The sequence below is a fragment of the Antechinus flavipes genome, chromosome 1, assembly GCF_016432865.1.
Source record: "Antechinus flavipes isolate AdamAnt ecotype Samford, QLD, Australia chromosome 1, AdamAnt_v2, whole genome shotgun sequence".
NCBI classification, from domain to species: domain Eukaryota; kingdom Metazoa; phylum Chordata; class Mammalia; order Dasyuromorphia; family Dasyuridae; genus Antechinus; species Antechinus flavipes.
This window is the reverse complement of record NC_067398.1, coordinates 242,481,958-242,498,511: the sequence shown is the minus strand read 5'-3', so window position 1 is coordinate 242,498,511 and position 16,554 is coordinate 242,481,958. Positions and strand designations below refer to the sequence as shown.

At 33.8% G+C, this 16,554-nt stretch overlaps 1 protein-coding gene across 2 annotated transcripts in view; it reads right to left on the bottom strand.

Moving 5' to 3' along the window:
- Positions 1-16,554, bottom strand: part of PCSK5 (proprotein convertase subtilisin/kexin type 5) — a 610,712-nt gene that overhangs the window by 172,225 nt on the left and 421,933 nt on the right. Inside the window, exons 17-21 of one of the 2 annotated variants that reach the window (XM_051998571.1) lie at positions 16,151-16,235; positions 9,029-9,126; positions 8,185-8,314; positions 6,791-6,906; positions 3,633-4,242 (exon numbers count right to left, since the gene is read on the bottom strand). In XM_051998571.1, coding sequence (XP_051854531.1) covers positions 4,127-4,242; positions 6,791-6,906; positions 8,185-8,314; positions 9,029-9,126; positions 16,151-16,235 — 545 coding nt within the window. In that variant the 3' untranslated portion in view covers positions 3,633-4,126. Of the gene's footprint in view, positions 1-3,632; positions 4,243-6,790; positions 6,907-8,184; positions 8,315-9,028; positions 9,127-16,150; positions 16,236-16,554 lie in introns of those variants that run through there. The other variant, XM_051998572.1, reaches the window with a different exon arrangement.

Below are 16,554 nucleotides of genomic sequence, written 5' to 3'. Positions count from 1 at the left end.
GTCAGTGTTTTAACTGACAAGGCAGAGATATCAAAATAACTTTGCATTTTATACACACATATACATATACATACATGCTTCCACATGTAATATAAACTTTGTATTATATATTATTTTGTTACTTATTTTGATATATAACATGATATAAAATGTTATTTTGACACTTTCTATCAACACACACACAGCTAGACACAGACTGACAAATAGTTTCAAACTCTGTTATCTTATGATGATGATTATAGACAAATAAATGAATGTCCTTTAAGAAACACCAGGGAGGAGTAGATGAAAGAAAATGAAAAAAAAAAAAAGCTGTAGAAGTTCTATAGAGAGTATACCAGCTCTGTATGTATGATATATAATTTTTTTTATGGAAGAGAACTCATGAAAACTTATATGAAATGATGCTGAGTGAAGTGAGCAAAACTAAGAAAATATTATAAATAGTAACAAGATTATGTGACAATCAACTGTGATGAACTTGGCTCTTCTCAACAATGAAGTGATTCAAGGCAATATCAATAGAATTGGGATGAAAAATGCCATCTGTATCCAGAGAGGAAACTATGGAGGAGAGGAAACTATCTGCATATGGATAGAAGAATAATATATTCACCTTTTTTATAGTTGTTTGTTTTTAATTCTAATGGTGTTTTCCCTTTTGGTATGATTTTTCTTGCATAACATGACAAATATATCAATAGGTTGAAAAAGATTGCACATATTTAGCTATATCAAATCACTTACTCTCTTGGGGAGGGAGAAAAATTTGGACACAAAATCTTTTAAAAATGAATATTGAGAACTATCTTTACATGTATTCAGAAAAATAAAATACTACTGAGGGAGAAAAAGAAAAGAACTCATGCTTGAGTCATCTAGAGAGTTGCTTTCCAGGGGGTTTGAGTTAGATACAAATCTCTTTCTCTGACAAACATATGACAAATCTTCCTTCCTTCCTCCCTTCTTTCCTTCCTTCCTTCTTTCTTTCTTCATTTCACTTTCAATTCAAAGAGAGAGGACCTCCCCATTCCCTCCAAAACCACATCCCCTAAACACATGGTTTATAAACAGATCAAATGAACAGGAACTCAGGTTAATTTAATAGAAAAAATAAAATATGGAATAACATTGATTTTGGCCAGTATCAATTACAACATTTCTACTATATTTTACAAAAAAAAAACTGAACATTTTACAGATGTACAGTATTTTGTTTCTCAATAAAAATGAATTTGGACTTAACAATGGGTCACTAGTTTAAAAAAAAAGAAAAAGGAAATGGTGGATATGAATTTTTGTCTCTATGATAATGTCAGAGGCATTTGTTAAGTATCCAAACAAATTCTTTGCTATTCATTACATAATTATATCTCAATTATGAATATATATATTTATACATAATATATATATATATAAAACATTAACTTAAACTTTAAAAGCATTATGTTCTAATTAATAATGTTATGTAGAGAAATGAGGCAGTAACAGACTAGTAGTTAAACCAGTATAAATATACTCAAAGTCTGAATGGTCAATGGGAAATGAAGTGGGTATGGATGGGGTTCCATAGCTTTCACAGTGACTGTGCTTTCCCCAAATAAACAGTCATTATTTATTGCCTTTCCAATCATATCAACTTTATGCTCCAAATGATTATGAGCTACTCTAGCTAAATGGATTCTTCAAACAAAACAAAACTATTTTAGTTAAGTGTATTCTCTTGAACTTATTTTATGCTCCCAGTTACATTTGTCCACAGTTCTAGACAGAAAAGTACCTGCAAATTTAAGCCTGTGTTCTGCTGTTATAAGTTCCATCTCTGCTTTCTTGAAGCCAAATTTGGCCTACAGTATTATAAATAGAAAACAAATTAATGAAATTCATTGCTTCTCTAGCTCCTCACAAGTTGATATATGGCTCCATATTGTTTAATATCATTTAAAATATAGCAGGTACTATTTAAAATTTGAAATATGACTTAATAATGATAAAATGCTATCAGAAAATATATTCTGTCACTGGAACACCAAAATGGTATCCTGATTATTTAGATGGACCTTTTAGTGTTGTACTCCCCTATTTTACCACAATTACTCTAAGGATGCAAGGTGTTAAGAAGCAGAAAGCAAACTTGATATCTCCTACATTAAAAAAATACTTCTGTTCACCCCAAAACAACCACCACCACCACAAAAAACCTAAGTGCACAGTCTGATTTTGGTATGTTAAAAAAAAGAGAGAGGCACAGAGAGAGAGAGATGGGGGAGAGAGAGAGAGAGAGAGAGAGAGAGAGAGAGAGAGAGAGAGAGAGAGAGAGAGAGAAAGAGAGAGAGAGAGAGAGAGAGAGAGAGAGAGAGAGAGAGAGAGAGAAAGAGAGAGAGAGAGAGAGAGAGAGAGAGAGAGAGAGAGAGAGAGAGAGAGAGAGGCAGGGAGAGACAGAGAAAGAGAAAACTTAAAATCCAGCTATGTTCCCTGAAATATAGTCCTCTTTCAATTTGTAGAGATCTCTTTAAACTGAGAAACTTGGAACTGACAAGAGGTTGTATTTGGCTTCTTCTAATTCTGCCAATTGACCCAAAACATTTTTCTCTGATGTTTAGTTTGCTGGTTTCTGTAATGTGAAAAGGAAGCAAGAGAAAACCACAAGAGAGGAAATGCCCAGCAACTTGAGGACCACGAGAGTGCTCAGGTAAGAACTAAATCATGACAAGGTTAAGGAGGAATGGGCACAAGTGACAGAATAATAATTGGTGGGGGTGGGTACAATTATACCACCAATATACTATTTTCCAGATGTATGTTCTTCAGATAAGAAGGAAAAAAAACAGCACCATTGAATGAATTACCTGGCCAACTTGGGCATAAGCTTGATAATAATTATGTCATTTGTTAGAAATACCGAAAGTTAAAAAAACAAAACAAAAATCTTTTGATTCTAAGAAGAAAGTCCCTCTATCATATACCTCCTAGAGTGTTTGATTTAATTGGGAAAAATAATTTTTATACTCTTTTCTCCCCACCAGCCCCACATTCTCTACTAGTATTATATCCAAATTAAGTTTTGAAAAAAAAAACTTATGCAAGTGTGACAATGTAGATACCAAGATCTATAATGCTAGTATTCTGGGATGGGGGGAGGGTAATGAGGATAGTTGATGTTCACATCACTTAAGACCTTCTTCATTCAATGGCTAGGTTGACCTTGCAAATTGGATTATGAAACATGAACACGGATCACTCAATTCAATGATCAGTACTTGTTGAATGGAATGGAATGGAATATGTATTAAAAGCTCCCAAAGAGATATAGTTAAACCATAGCAGCAAACCTGCCCCTGGTGAAATCCAGGCAGACTTTTCTATTCTTTTGTTTCCATTTAACTCCCATTTCTTCATATGGAAAGCCATGAGAAGACCTTTTAAATAAGTAAATTCAAATAAGACAAATCAAAAGAAAAAACCCAACACATATCACATGAAGTAAATGGCAGTGGACGAGTGTCAATTTTCACCTTGTAAAGACTCTGGTCAAATAACATGGATATAGCTCTTCTGTATGATCATCCTTCTTTCATCCTTTCTTTCCTGGTTTCCCCTCTCCCCCAACTATGGACATATGCACACAGAAAGACCAATGGGAGCATTTATTCTGTTTTAATCCATGTCAACCTGTCGAGAACTCTCGAACCACGTCTTTCATCAAATCAGAAGGAAAACAGGCAAGAAAAAGAGAGGGTAAGATGAAGGGAGGGAAGGGCCTCCAAAAACAAGGAAACCCTGAAGTTGACAGGAAATCAAATCGTTAGTTTAACCTTCAATTTTGGCATCAAATGCTTTGGTCACCACACAATACTGACTCTGTGATTCTGGGCTCTTAGCACCAAGTGCCCAGTTATAAAAGGTAGGCTTGTTGTAGTTTTTTTTTTTTTTTTTCTTTTTCATTTAAGTTCTGACAAAACAGTTCACCATCTCCCTGCACAAACTTGAGAGAGAGAACAAGAGCGAGAAAAGAGAGAGAGGTGGCTTTCTTGTTTTTCTTTTCTTTTTCTTTTTTTTTTAATAATAATAATATGGATTAATCTAGAAGTCTACAGGAACAGAGGGATTCTGGGTAGTGGCCTGCTCAGCCTTGGTATGTACAAGTTTTACAACAAAGTTGCTGAAGGACCTTCCGCTGACAGAGGTTGTTTTTTTTTACTAGCATACAAAAGCTGCCCTCGGCCCACGATTCTTCCGTTGCTATTCCAGGGTCAGCAAGAAAGGGAGGGGAGTTGGAGACGTAGACAGCATGGTGTGCACCCATGGAAGAAGGTTTGATTGGTCAGAGAGGTAGATTTGGGGAAGGGGAGGTCGGAAGAAACCATTCAGGAGCAGTCAACAAGAAGGAAATTTGGTCCACCCCAAGTGATTTCAATCAACAGCATTGTTTCAAGAAGAGATATTGCAGTCCGACAGGGAGTGTGATTGGTATCCATTTTATGAAAAGAAAAAAACAAAAAACAAAAAAAAACAGATTAGAGAAAGAATAAATCAGAAATCAGTGATAAATACAGCAAAGAAATCTCATATTTTGAATTATCTAGAGTCAAAGAATATACAGTCACATGTACTTGAAAGAAAATTTTAAAAACCCCATGAATTCCAAATAGCAAGTGAATTATTTTGGAAAGTCTAATATGTTTCCAGTGTTGTCAGCTCCGAATGATTCAACAATGCATATGGTATAGCTTCTTCTTTCAGTTTCCTTTACACAGTGTCCTTTTGCCTAAGTAAGTACCTTGCCAGCCTATAGATATTGTTCTAGCCTAGTTCATATGCTTACCAGCAAGGATGCATTCATTAGCAAGGATAACACAAGAGTTATGGCTTGGATTATCAAAATCAACTAACACTTCTGCCTACCTGTAGCCCAGAATAACTTGAGTTTAACCCAGACTGGTTTGAGATTTGGGCTTTTGAATCTGCATGACTGTCCTGGCATTAAATTTCTCTAGAGAAGACAATATTTTTCTCCATATTTCATGGATATAGAGACACTTTGCTTACCTTTTTAAAGGACAAAGATGCGTGCTTAAATGCCCTTGATATATAATTATTGGGGATATATTTGTATGGTCTTCAAGGCTTCTTTACCACATATTTCTTACCCCATCATTATGTAGGCAAACATCAGGATCAGCTCTAGAAATGGAAATTTCTACCAAACTGTTCCAAAAAAGAATTTAAGGTGATGGTTTGGGGAGAATTATTCTTTCCAGGCTCTTTTAAATTTTATAACTCTCAGAGGAGAGGGATATACATTTAAAGAGGGAAAATAGTCTTGCATAACCCTTGGGAACAGGATAGACTGATTAGATTATGAGCTCTTTGAGAACAGGTACTGTATTTTGCTCTTCTTTACATTTCCAGACTATCTGGCACATAGAAGGTACTTACTAAATGCGCATTGGATGACATTGCAGTTTCTATTAATTTTTTGCCTTTTCATGAAAATTCTAGGTAGAGGTGAAAAGCAGTCAAAGGAAGAAAAAGGAAAAAAGACACAATGTCTTAACTGTAGTTAAATGGGATTGCTTTTCAAAGTCATAATGTTTCCCCTCATGTCAAAGCTATGTTTAACTGATTTGTTTCTAGGATGAGATAAATATATGATACAGCATTGTAGGTATGAAAATTTAAGGCCATTTATTTTTATACCATTCTTTGAGTAAGCATTATAAAACATTGTCAATATAACTATATAGGGACAAAACTAAGCTCCCAACTTGGACAGAATTTGTCTGTAAAAGAGGTGGGAAATGAATTCTGGAATCATAGAATGTCAGAATTAGAATGAATCTGAAAGTCTAGACACTTTGTACAGATGAGAAAACTAAGGCCAGAGAGGTGATATTATTTGTTAAAGGTCACACAGTCATATCTAATATTTGTATTTAGAGAATATCATGACTAAATGAATTAAATTTCAACCTCTCTTTTATTTCCATTGCATTACCCTTTGTTCTACCAAACTGTTCCAAAAAAGAATTTAAGGTGATGGTTTGGGGAGAATTATTCTTTCCAGGCTCTTTTAAATTTTATAACTCTCAGAGGAGAGGGATATACATTTAAAGAGGGAAAATAGTCTTGCATAACCCTTGGGAACAGTATAGACTGATTAGATTATGAGCTCTTTGAGAACATGTACTGTATTTTGCTCTTCTTTACATTTCCAGACTATCTGGCACATAGAAGGTGCTTACTAAATGCTCATTGGATGACATTGCACTAGTCTGTTTGCTTGGCAATTGGAGAATTTTGCAGTATATTCTATAGGCATAAAATATTGCAAAATATAAGCCATTGAATAGGACAGATAAATGTCCTAAAACTAAACACCAAAATAATACTTATTTTTGATATATTAAAATATGCAAATAATGGAACTCAATAAAACAAATCGAGGAATTCTTGAACTACTGTTTAATAACAAAAAGACCTATTTTCTCCATTTTATTGGTTATTCATGTTTCAATTACCATCAATTTTCATTCTTATGGAAGAATCAAGTTCATCTTCTAATTAGAGGTGAGGTTTTTCATTCATTTTATCATTCTGTAGTTTAAATTGTTACATGTTTATTAATGATAAGTAAAAATAGTAGTAGAAAGCTTTTCAAACTATTGAAAAGTGAAATCCTATCAGCCTGCCTATCATTCCTTTAACAAAATTTAAACTACAAGAGGTTTCCCATTATAACGATCCCAATTGATCACACAGAAGATCAAATTAGAACTCTATTACTCACCATCCTTACAGATTGCTCCAAGGATGCAGGATCCTGTATCTAAGAGATAATTACTGGGACAACTGGTACAGTTTCTGTCTCCAGGACCACTGCAGGCCAAACAGCTGGCAGCACATCTAAGAAGTAATATAACAATACATTATCATTTTATCTCATACAACTTTTAAGACAAGGCTAGCATAATGACATCTCTCCCAAATGCTCAATGATATTACAGGAAACATGGCAAGTAGAAACTTCCTCAAATAATTTAAGGATTTTGCATATTTGAAACAGAGAAGCAGGACTTTTAATTTTTTTTTTTGTTGTTGTTGTTAAGTAATTAGGATTAAGTGCCTTGCCCAGGGTTATATAGCTACTAAGTATTCCAGGCAAGGGGAAAGAGATTGGGCAAATAAACACACACCTTGTTGTGGCCTTTCCTGATTCCCCAGCTCTTAGAGACCTCCCTTCACCAAATACCTGTTTTTATCATATTACCTCTATGTTTTGGATACTTATTTATGTGCCTCTTGCTTTCTTACCTATTAGAATAGAAATTTCCTGAGCACAAGTACTATTTCTCTTTTTTTGAAAAGTATTATTTCATTTTTATCTTATTTTTTTTTTTGCAAGGCAATTGAGATTAAGTGACTTGTCTAGAATCATACAGTTGTTAAGTGTAAAGTGTCTGAGGCTGGATTTGAACTCATATCCTCCTGAGTTCCAACTAGAAAAAAAATCATTGATTATTCTCCACTACTGATTCACCCTCTAGCCCCTCACATCAGCTGCATGATTCCCATAGGATAATGATAACATGTCTGAATTTAATGTTTAGCATTTTCCCACCTAGTCAAAATTTCCCCATTCTAATAATTCTGAAAACTTGGCTAAAATTGTTCAAATGCTAATATCTAGTTCCTATTGCCTACTACATTGTTCCCATTTCTCTTAATCTACCTGCCCTCTACACAATATTAAATCCTGATCACAATGTAAAGATCACGCTTTCCAGAACTAGTTAAACTTCAATTCATAATCCCCCCACTCCTCAATTCATGTAGTCACATAGAGAGAATTAGAATATTCTTTATAACCCATTGTTCCTACCAGGCTCTCTCTCAGTCACAATCAGTTAATGCTTTAAGTTTTAAAAAGTACTTTACTTATATTTTATTTGTTCTTTATAACAACTCTGTGAAGAAGATGGTATTATTAAATAGTAAGAGCTTAATAAATGCTTATTGATTGAGATAAGAAATACAGTATCAACAAATGCATCTATGTCAAATATTTGTGACTAGGATTTCATCATTCAAAAAATCCTAGTTCCCACAGTTTTCCTCAAGAGAAGAATCCTATAAGGAATAAAGTATCTGAATGAATATACTTTGAAGGGAAAATGGACTTACCTTTTGCAGGATTTGTAGCCACTCTCTAAAGAGTGATCAAAATAATAACTATTACTGCAGGTCTGCACACACTTCCCATCCTCCATGAAGTAGCCCTCACTGCAGGTAATGCATGTATCAGCTCCTGCCCCTTAAAATAAAGAGAAATAGAGAAGTTATCATAAGGACAGATTCACAAAGTTTTCAGAACAGAAACCTCCAAATAGTTAGTAAAAATAACCCAAACAATCTAAAATTGGAGAAATATGGGTTTGCTAAATAACCTAGGTAGAGATATTTACAATTCTCAGTGACACTTCGAAAAAGAATATTACCACTGGACTTTTTCTTTTTTTAAACTGAGAACATTTCCTGCTTAAAATAAGAATCATAATCAATACCCATCCCTCCACAAAAGTAAACATCTGTTAGAAAAGTTAAGAAGACCTACATAAAATGGTTACTTCCCTATTCAAATGCAAGGAGGTTGTGGCAATGGAACTCTCTTAAGGAAGTCAGATTTGATCAATCTATAAATTTAAGATATTGTCTTTGAGTGATATTTGTAAGAAAACTGTGTTACTCATAGAGTCATAGAGACTATCCATGAATCGCAGATTTGGACTTTGAAAAAAAACTTTTGATAAGAAAAATAGGTCTTGGGAAGCTAAGGAAGAAATAAGTGACAAATCCAGCATTTGAAATTAGTGACTCTTAAATCCAGTGCTCTTATCATTAGGCACTTCTAGCAGTGACTGTTTAGTTTTTCAAGACAATTTCCTATGTCATACCTGGAAAAGTAGTGCAAAAAGCCAAAGATGTGCCAGAGAAGGAATGAGTAATTCCATTCTTAGGAGGCACCTACCTGAACAAGTGGCACAGAAACGATGACATGGCTCACAGTCCTTTCCACTGTAGTATTTCCCATCTTCACATGTGACAGTACATCTGGATCCATGGAGGCTGGCACAGAAATTAGAGGTGTCATTGCAAATCAGTCAAAAGTAAAGAAAATATGTGGCAAAGGGAAGACTTTGTTTATAAGAAAGTAAGTTTGAATGTATTGTTGGTGGAATTGTAAACTGATCCAACTATTCTGGAGAGCAATTTGAAACTGCCCAAAAGGCTACAAAATTATGCATATTCTTTGATCCAGAAATACCACTGCTAGATCTATATCCCAAAGACTTCCAAAAAAGGGAAAAGGACTATATGTGCAAAAATAATTATAGCATCTCCTTTTGTGGTTGTTAAGAATTGGAAATCAAAGGGATTCCCATCAATTGGGGAATAGCTAAACAAATTGTGATAGATGATTGTGAGGGAATATTACTGTGATATAAGAAATAACAAGCAAGATGATTTCAGAAAAACCTGAAAAAAACATGAATTGATGCTTGAGATTAAAAAAAAAGAATTTGCAGTTTATTTGTAGATTGTGCCTATTTAAGTGCAAGGCTGAGGGAAATAATTGAGAGTACTTGAGATAATTCTAAATAGCAATTCTACTGAAAGAGATCTTACTTTTTCAGTCTTATCTGATTCTTCATGAATCCATTTGGGATTTTCTTAGCAGAGATACTGGAGTAATTTGCTGTTTCCTTCTCTAGCTCATTTTACAGATGAGGAAACTGAGGCAAACAGGGTTGAGTGACTTGCCCAGGGTCATACAGTTAGTATGTATCTGAAGCCAGATTTGAACTTGGGAAGATAAGTCTTTCTGACTCCAGGCCTGGCATTCAATCTACCATATCACCTAGCATTCTACTGGCTCCCACTAGCTATTATTAATTTATTTCAGAGCTGGCAAGAAAACCTTCTTGCCTTAAATCACATAAAGGGTCAGCAGAAGAACTAAACAGATTGTAAAAGGCAGAGTGGTACAGTGAAAAGACTATATGATTTGTAGTCAGATTCAATGATTCAAGTTGTCATAATTATTTACCAAATATTGCTATTGTAGTGCCTCTTTCATCATTTGCAAATGAGAGGGTTGGACAGATAATATCTAAGATCCCTTCCAGCTAAACATCTATTATCCTGCATAAGCTCTTTAAAAATACAAGTTATGTCATCTGTAACATCTTTCCATTCCCATTGCCCAGCAGAGTGCTTTGTATGTACTAGGTGCTTAAGAAATAGAGATTGAATAGAAACTCTTTTTCCTGCAGGGTTGATTTTCAATTATGCAACGGGGTCAAAAGTAAGCACATGCTGTGATCCCAGAGGCTTCAGGAACTACTGCTACTAAATAATACTTTATGTCTAGTATGTTGTGACACAGTTTATTTACAAGGTATTTTTTTTTTTTGTATTACTTATCTTTTTTTTATTTCTCCCTAAACAATTTTGGGAGATAGATAAAATTCAATTTAATTCAACTCATTTCAATAAACATTTGTTAAACCTATGTTTTACTAGATACCATTCTAGACTAGGAATGATTTTTTAAAAGCCCCAATTTCTGTCTTCCAACTTCTACTATAATTGAAAGGAGGTCTTGGGATATAATATTCCAAAAAGCAAAAATCTGAGTATAGTCCTACAAGTAGAAAAAAAATGGAGCTTTAATAGAAAGAGGAAGGGGAAGTGAATAAGCACTGATACAGCACCTACTATGTGCCAGGCATTGTGATAAGCTCTTTACAAATATAACCTGATCTTACTCACTGGAATAGTAGATTTGCAAGAATTTCCAAAGAAAAAACCCGAGATGGGCAGGAACTTTGAAACACAGAACAAAGAGAGTCAAAGGGAAACCTAACAAGGTACATTTATTTGACCAACTAGAATGAGCTGTATGATGTAGTACTGATATTCTAATATCAGAAAAAACATAAATATAGTCTCAGAATCTCAATGTCTTCAAAGGGTATTGTTGAGGGAGTTAAATAAGAAAAACATTGGTCCTGGGGATGGATGATTCTGTTCTGAAGAGTTAAAGGGAAGGGAAGGGGAGTGAAGAAAAAAGGAGGAAGATGGGGGAAAAGCTTGCTATTTCTCATAAAATGTGATATGTGGGAATAGGATACAATCACAGAGGAAAGGGGTGTGGGGAGCAGGTATTCTATGAACATCACTTTTATTTAACATATATAAAGAAGGAACACACACACAAGCTTGGTGTATAAATACATTAAAGTCAACAGGGAAACAAGTGGAGATAAAAATCAGATGATAGCAGGACCAGAAGATAGCACAGAGTAGGAAATCCTAATAAGCAAAACAAGCTTCCATATCAGAAAGAAGGGTAAAAAGGGGAAAGTATGAGGTTAAAAATCAAATATAAAGAGGAGCCTTAGATTGTTTTTAGGCAACTGGGGAATGACTGAAAATTTTATCATATACAAAAGTATCAGAATATTATTATAAGAAATAAAAAGACATAGTAAAAGAGACAATTTTAGAGAATCCTTGGTAGTATGAAGTGACAAATAGTGAAATAATTAAAACCAGAGGAAAATGTATGCAAAGATAGTAATAGTATAAAGAAAAACAACTTTGAAAGATTTAAGGACTTTAATGAATGCAGTGATCAACCATATCTACAGAAAACCTATAATGAAGTATATTACCCACCTCCTAAAAAAGAAGAGAAGGTAAGAAGTGAGGAAAGATACATACATTTGTGAACATGGGGATTTCTTTTACTTGACTATGTTAATTTGTTATATTTTCCCCCTCCTCTTTTTTTGTCCTAGTTTTCAAATGGGGGCTGGAAGGAATGGGTGAATTGGGGGGGAAATAGTAATGATGCCTAAAAAATACCATGGAAATATATTTTAAAAATGTATTGAAAAGAACAGAAAAAAATTCAGCAAGAAATATAGGTAAGCAAGCCAGGTTTGAAAATAATGTGTAACAGTAAGAGCAAGATTATGTGAGGATCAACTATAATGGACTTGGCTCCTCTGAACAATGCACAGATTCAAGACAATTCCAAAAGACTTGGGATGGAAAATGCCATACACATCTAAAGGGAGATCTATGGAGACTGAATATAGATCGAAACATGGTTTTTTTCACTATTTTTTTTTTTTTTTTGCTTTTTCTTTCTTGTGGTTTTTTTCCCTTTTGGTCTTTTTTTTTCTTGTACAACATGACAAATATGGAAATATGTTTAAAAGGATTGTACATATTTAGCCTATATCAGATAGCTTGCTGTCTTGGGGGGGGAAGGTAAGGAAGAGAGGGAGAAAATTTTGGAACACAAGATTTTAAGAGATGAATGTTGAAAATTTTGTATGTATTTGAAAAAATAAAATACTATTGAGAAAAAGAAAATAATGTATAATGAAGATTCACAGCTTCCTATTAAATTCTTTTTGTGGTTGATATTTGTATGGAAATGGTGTGTGTGTACACATGTGATTTAGAATTTAAAACAAGAATCACTTAAAATACATGCAGCAATCCCTGCTTTCAAGGGGATTACATTCAATTGGGAGGAAATCATATGTGAATAAAAAAGACAAAGTAATTTCAAAGGGAGGCACTAATATTTGGGAGAAACTTGCAGAAACTGATATTGATATTTGTTTCCTTTTAAAATTGAAGAAAAATGAGACTCAGATAAGTTAGTTAAGGTCATGCAGTTAATAAATAGCATAGTTGAAGCTTGAAACTTCTTTTGCCATACAGCCTTACCTAGAAGGAGGTGAAATCTTTTCTATTTGGTCTCAGAAAATAGGAAAAAATTTCTCCTCTCCCTTTCAAAATATTTTAAAAACAGAGGCTATATTTTATTTAATACAAATTTCTCAAACTGGTATTTAAAGTCATCTCAAACCTGGCACCAGCCTGCTTAATTTGACTTTATTTTAAGTCTTATTTAACTTTTCTCCTCTTTAAATATCTACATTTACTTCCTTTCTGGCTCACTTTCTTGTCTGACCTACCTCCACACTGGCTGCCTTGCCCTCCTGAGACTGACTCCACCCTAGGGCCAACTAGGTGACTTTTGAGCCCCCTTGCCCAGGGCTGCCATATCATCAGAAGCTCATTGCTCACTTCCCTTCTGGCGCACTCTACAGTCTGCTCTACCTTCACACTAGCTGCCTTGTCCTCTCAAAATAGGTACCTTTACTCCTTCTTTTCCAGCTATACTTAATGTGTTGTCTTCTTCCATTAGAATGAGAGTAGTGACAGTTTTGTTTTTGTACACCAACCACAGTGTCTGGGATATAGTACTTAATAAATGCTTGTTGCCTTTTTTCTCTTCTCTCTCTCCCTCTTCTTCCCTCCCTCCTTCTTTCCTCTTTTTCTCAACTTCCCTTTATGTCTCTCTCCCCCTCATTCATTAATTTAGTTCATAAATTCTTTTGCTTTCTTTTGTATCCTCATTACTTAGCACAGTGTCTGGCACATGCTAGATGCTTAATCAAGGGCCATCTCAGTTGTCCTGATCCATATCTTGCCACTGGACCCAGATAGCTCTGGAGGGGAAAGTGAGGCAGATGACCTTGCACAGCCCTCCCTCATTTAGATTCAGTTTACTTGCATCACCTCTCTGATGTCATGGTGTTATGGTCCTCTTTGAGAATGAAGGACAAACAACCACCTTGCCATTTTATACATATATCTCATATTCCAAACAAGGAATGAGATCTCTCCTCATCTCTATCTTTCAGAAAAACATCTTGGTTTTCTTTCAAGGCTTGGTTCAGATAACATCTCATCTACAAAGCCTTCCCTAAATATTGCAGTTGAGGCTCCCCCTCAAATTAACATATTTTATAATTATTATTGTTTATAAATAAATAATTATTATTATATTGTTAAACATATAGTTATATATGTATATTATATATTATGTATAATTATTGTTATATATAATTTAATTATTGTTATCATATATTTTTATTTTATATGTATAGCTATTTTGTAGATAACATATTTGTTATTTTATGTTATTGTTATTACATATATATTATTGTTATTTTATTGTTAAATTATTGTTATTTTATATATATATAATTATATCCCCACAGAAGAGTGAAAGATCTTAGAGGATAAGAGGTTATCTTATTTTTGTCTTTGTATTCCCTGCGCCTAACATACTTAATGAATATTTGATGAAAACATCATAATCTTGATGGAACCCCAGTAATAAATGGCAAGCATCATTCTGAACTTCCCCCCAGCTTTCTGTAACTAAATCAGAGTGCTGGATCTCTGTATTCAAGCAAATTGGCCCCATTGCTGTTTTCCCTACATAACATTCTATCTCCTGTTTCCTGACTTTCCTACAGGTTGGAATGTGTTCCCCTTTATACCATTATTCTATAGGATGCCTTTTGTGACCCTCCTTAATTGTTAGTGCTTTCTTTTCTCTTTTCAAATAATATATCTATTTATATGTTGTATTCTACCAGTAAAATGCAAGCTTCCTGAAGGCAAGGATTTTTTATTTTTGTTTTTTATCCTCAGCAAGGAAGAAATAGTACATCGACATATGTTAGGTTATGACATAGGTGCTTAATAAAGACTTTTTGATTTAACTGGGCTGTTATTATTTTTAAAAAGCTTTGGATTTTTCTTGAAATATATCAATTATATGCTCTGAAGAGTAAACCTCTTTGTATAGTTCTAAAGAAGAGAGAGGACAATATCTATTGCATCTTATTTTGGGCAATTATAACTCACAAAACATTCATACAAATGAAATTAAGTATGTTTATATTGTGGTAAATTGGAAAAAGGGCTCAAGTTGGAATTATCTGATCTGGGTTCAAATCTTGCTTCTGTCAGTTTCTGCTTATGTGAACTCAACCTCTTTGGCCCTTTTTATCCTTATTTTTAAAATTAAGGATTGGAATAGATTGATACAGCTCTTTTCAGCTTTTATTATATGACCCTATGACCTGAGTTTGAATCTCAACTCTGTAATTTGCCATTTATGGGATCTTGTATAAGTTACTTAACTTCTCCAGACCTCATTGTAAAAATGGGGCTGTACTCCATCTGTAAAAAAGGGGCTGAACTGACTGATCATTAAGGTCCTTTCCAACTCTCAACTTACAAGAATATGTAATGATAACATAAGAAAAAACAGGTTACATGGATTAATTGAAACAAACAAAAAAAATTTAACATTGGTTCATATGGAAAACTTCTTGTTTAGGTGCTGCCATCAGAGAAGTGGGCAGGTGAACATTTTTTGAGCAAAAATCTATATACTGAAAATACCTATCTAAAGGAAATAAGTTACAGACATAGGAGGGTGTTTTGACCTAAGTAAAGCTAAATTAAGTTTGATTTTCTCTGTTTAAATATCATGATTACTTTGTTCATCTGGCGTATCTCTTATGGATTTCACCTATTTGTTTCAGCAATGGCAAAAGTTACTTACTGAAAGAAAAAAAAATCCACTGATAACATACTTATGTGTATATCATTTGAGAATGGTACCAAACATGAAATATATAAGATAAAGAACAACTGATATTTGAAGAGACCATATATATAAAACCTCTGTACATCACAAATTATGTTTGGATTAAACATATCTTATATTTTAAAATAAGAACTCAGTTTCAGGTGAAAATTTCTCCCAAGCATGATTTTCTATTATGACAGATAACCATAGAAGGGATTAACACAATTCCCTGAATTCATTTGCATACCAATTTTTGACTGCTACTGACAGAAAAGTAAAGGGTATCTTTAAAATGTTTGTATGCCTAATTTACTAATATTTTCTTTTATCAGTGCATCTCTTTATAATCCAAATGAAATGATACATGCAAAACACTTTGCACATTTTAAAGCGCTACATATAATGATATTTATTATTAAATTCCAACCTTAAAGAAGATAATATATCCTTAGTTATATAAAACAGCAGAGATAATGTAATGGCTACAAGTTGCTTTATAGTGGGGACATGAGGATATATATATAGAGGGAGATAATGAAGGTGAGAGTAGGCAGTAAAATTATCTTTTTAAGAAGTGTATATCCGTATATGGAGCTGGCTATTTCTTACCTTAAGCCATGTTTGCATTCAGTGCAATTCTGAGAATCAGTACATGTTCTACAGTTTTCACTGCATTTCCGGCAAAGGTTTTTATCTGATCAAAAAATAAAATAAAATTCAGATTAAAAATAACTTCATTGATTTGATTCAACAAGAGTGAGTGTAAAATGTCTTAATACCTGCTATTTTCTCAATATCTTCCACATCAATATGAGTAGGAAAAAGTACCCAAAAGAATCATGAGATTACAAATTTCATTGCTCTTTTCTATCAGAACACATATTTTAAAAAAATTAACAGAATTTTTGCCACCCAAGAATCCTGATTTTGAAAAGTCAACCTTGTTCTGTATATATGTTAAAAGAAGTCCTAGCAGTTGTCCATTAGAGGAAAAATAGGAAATTCATAAATCC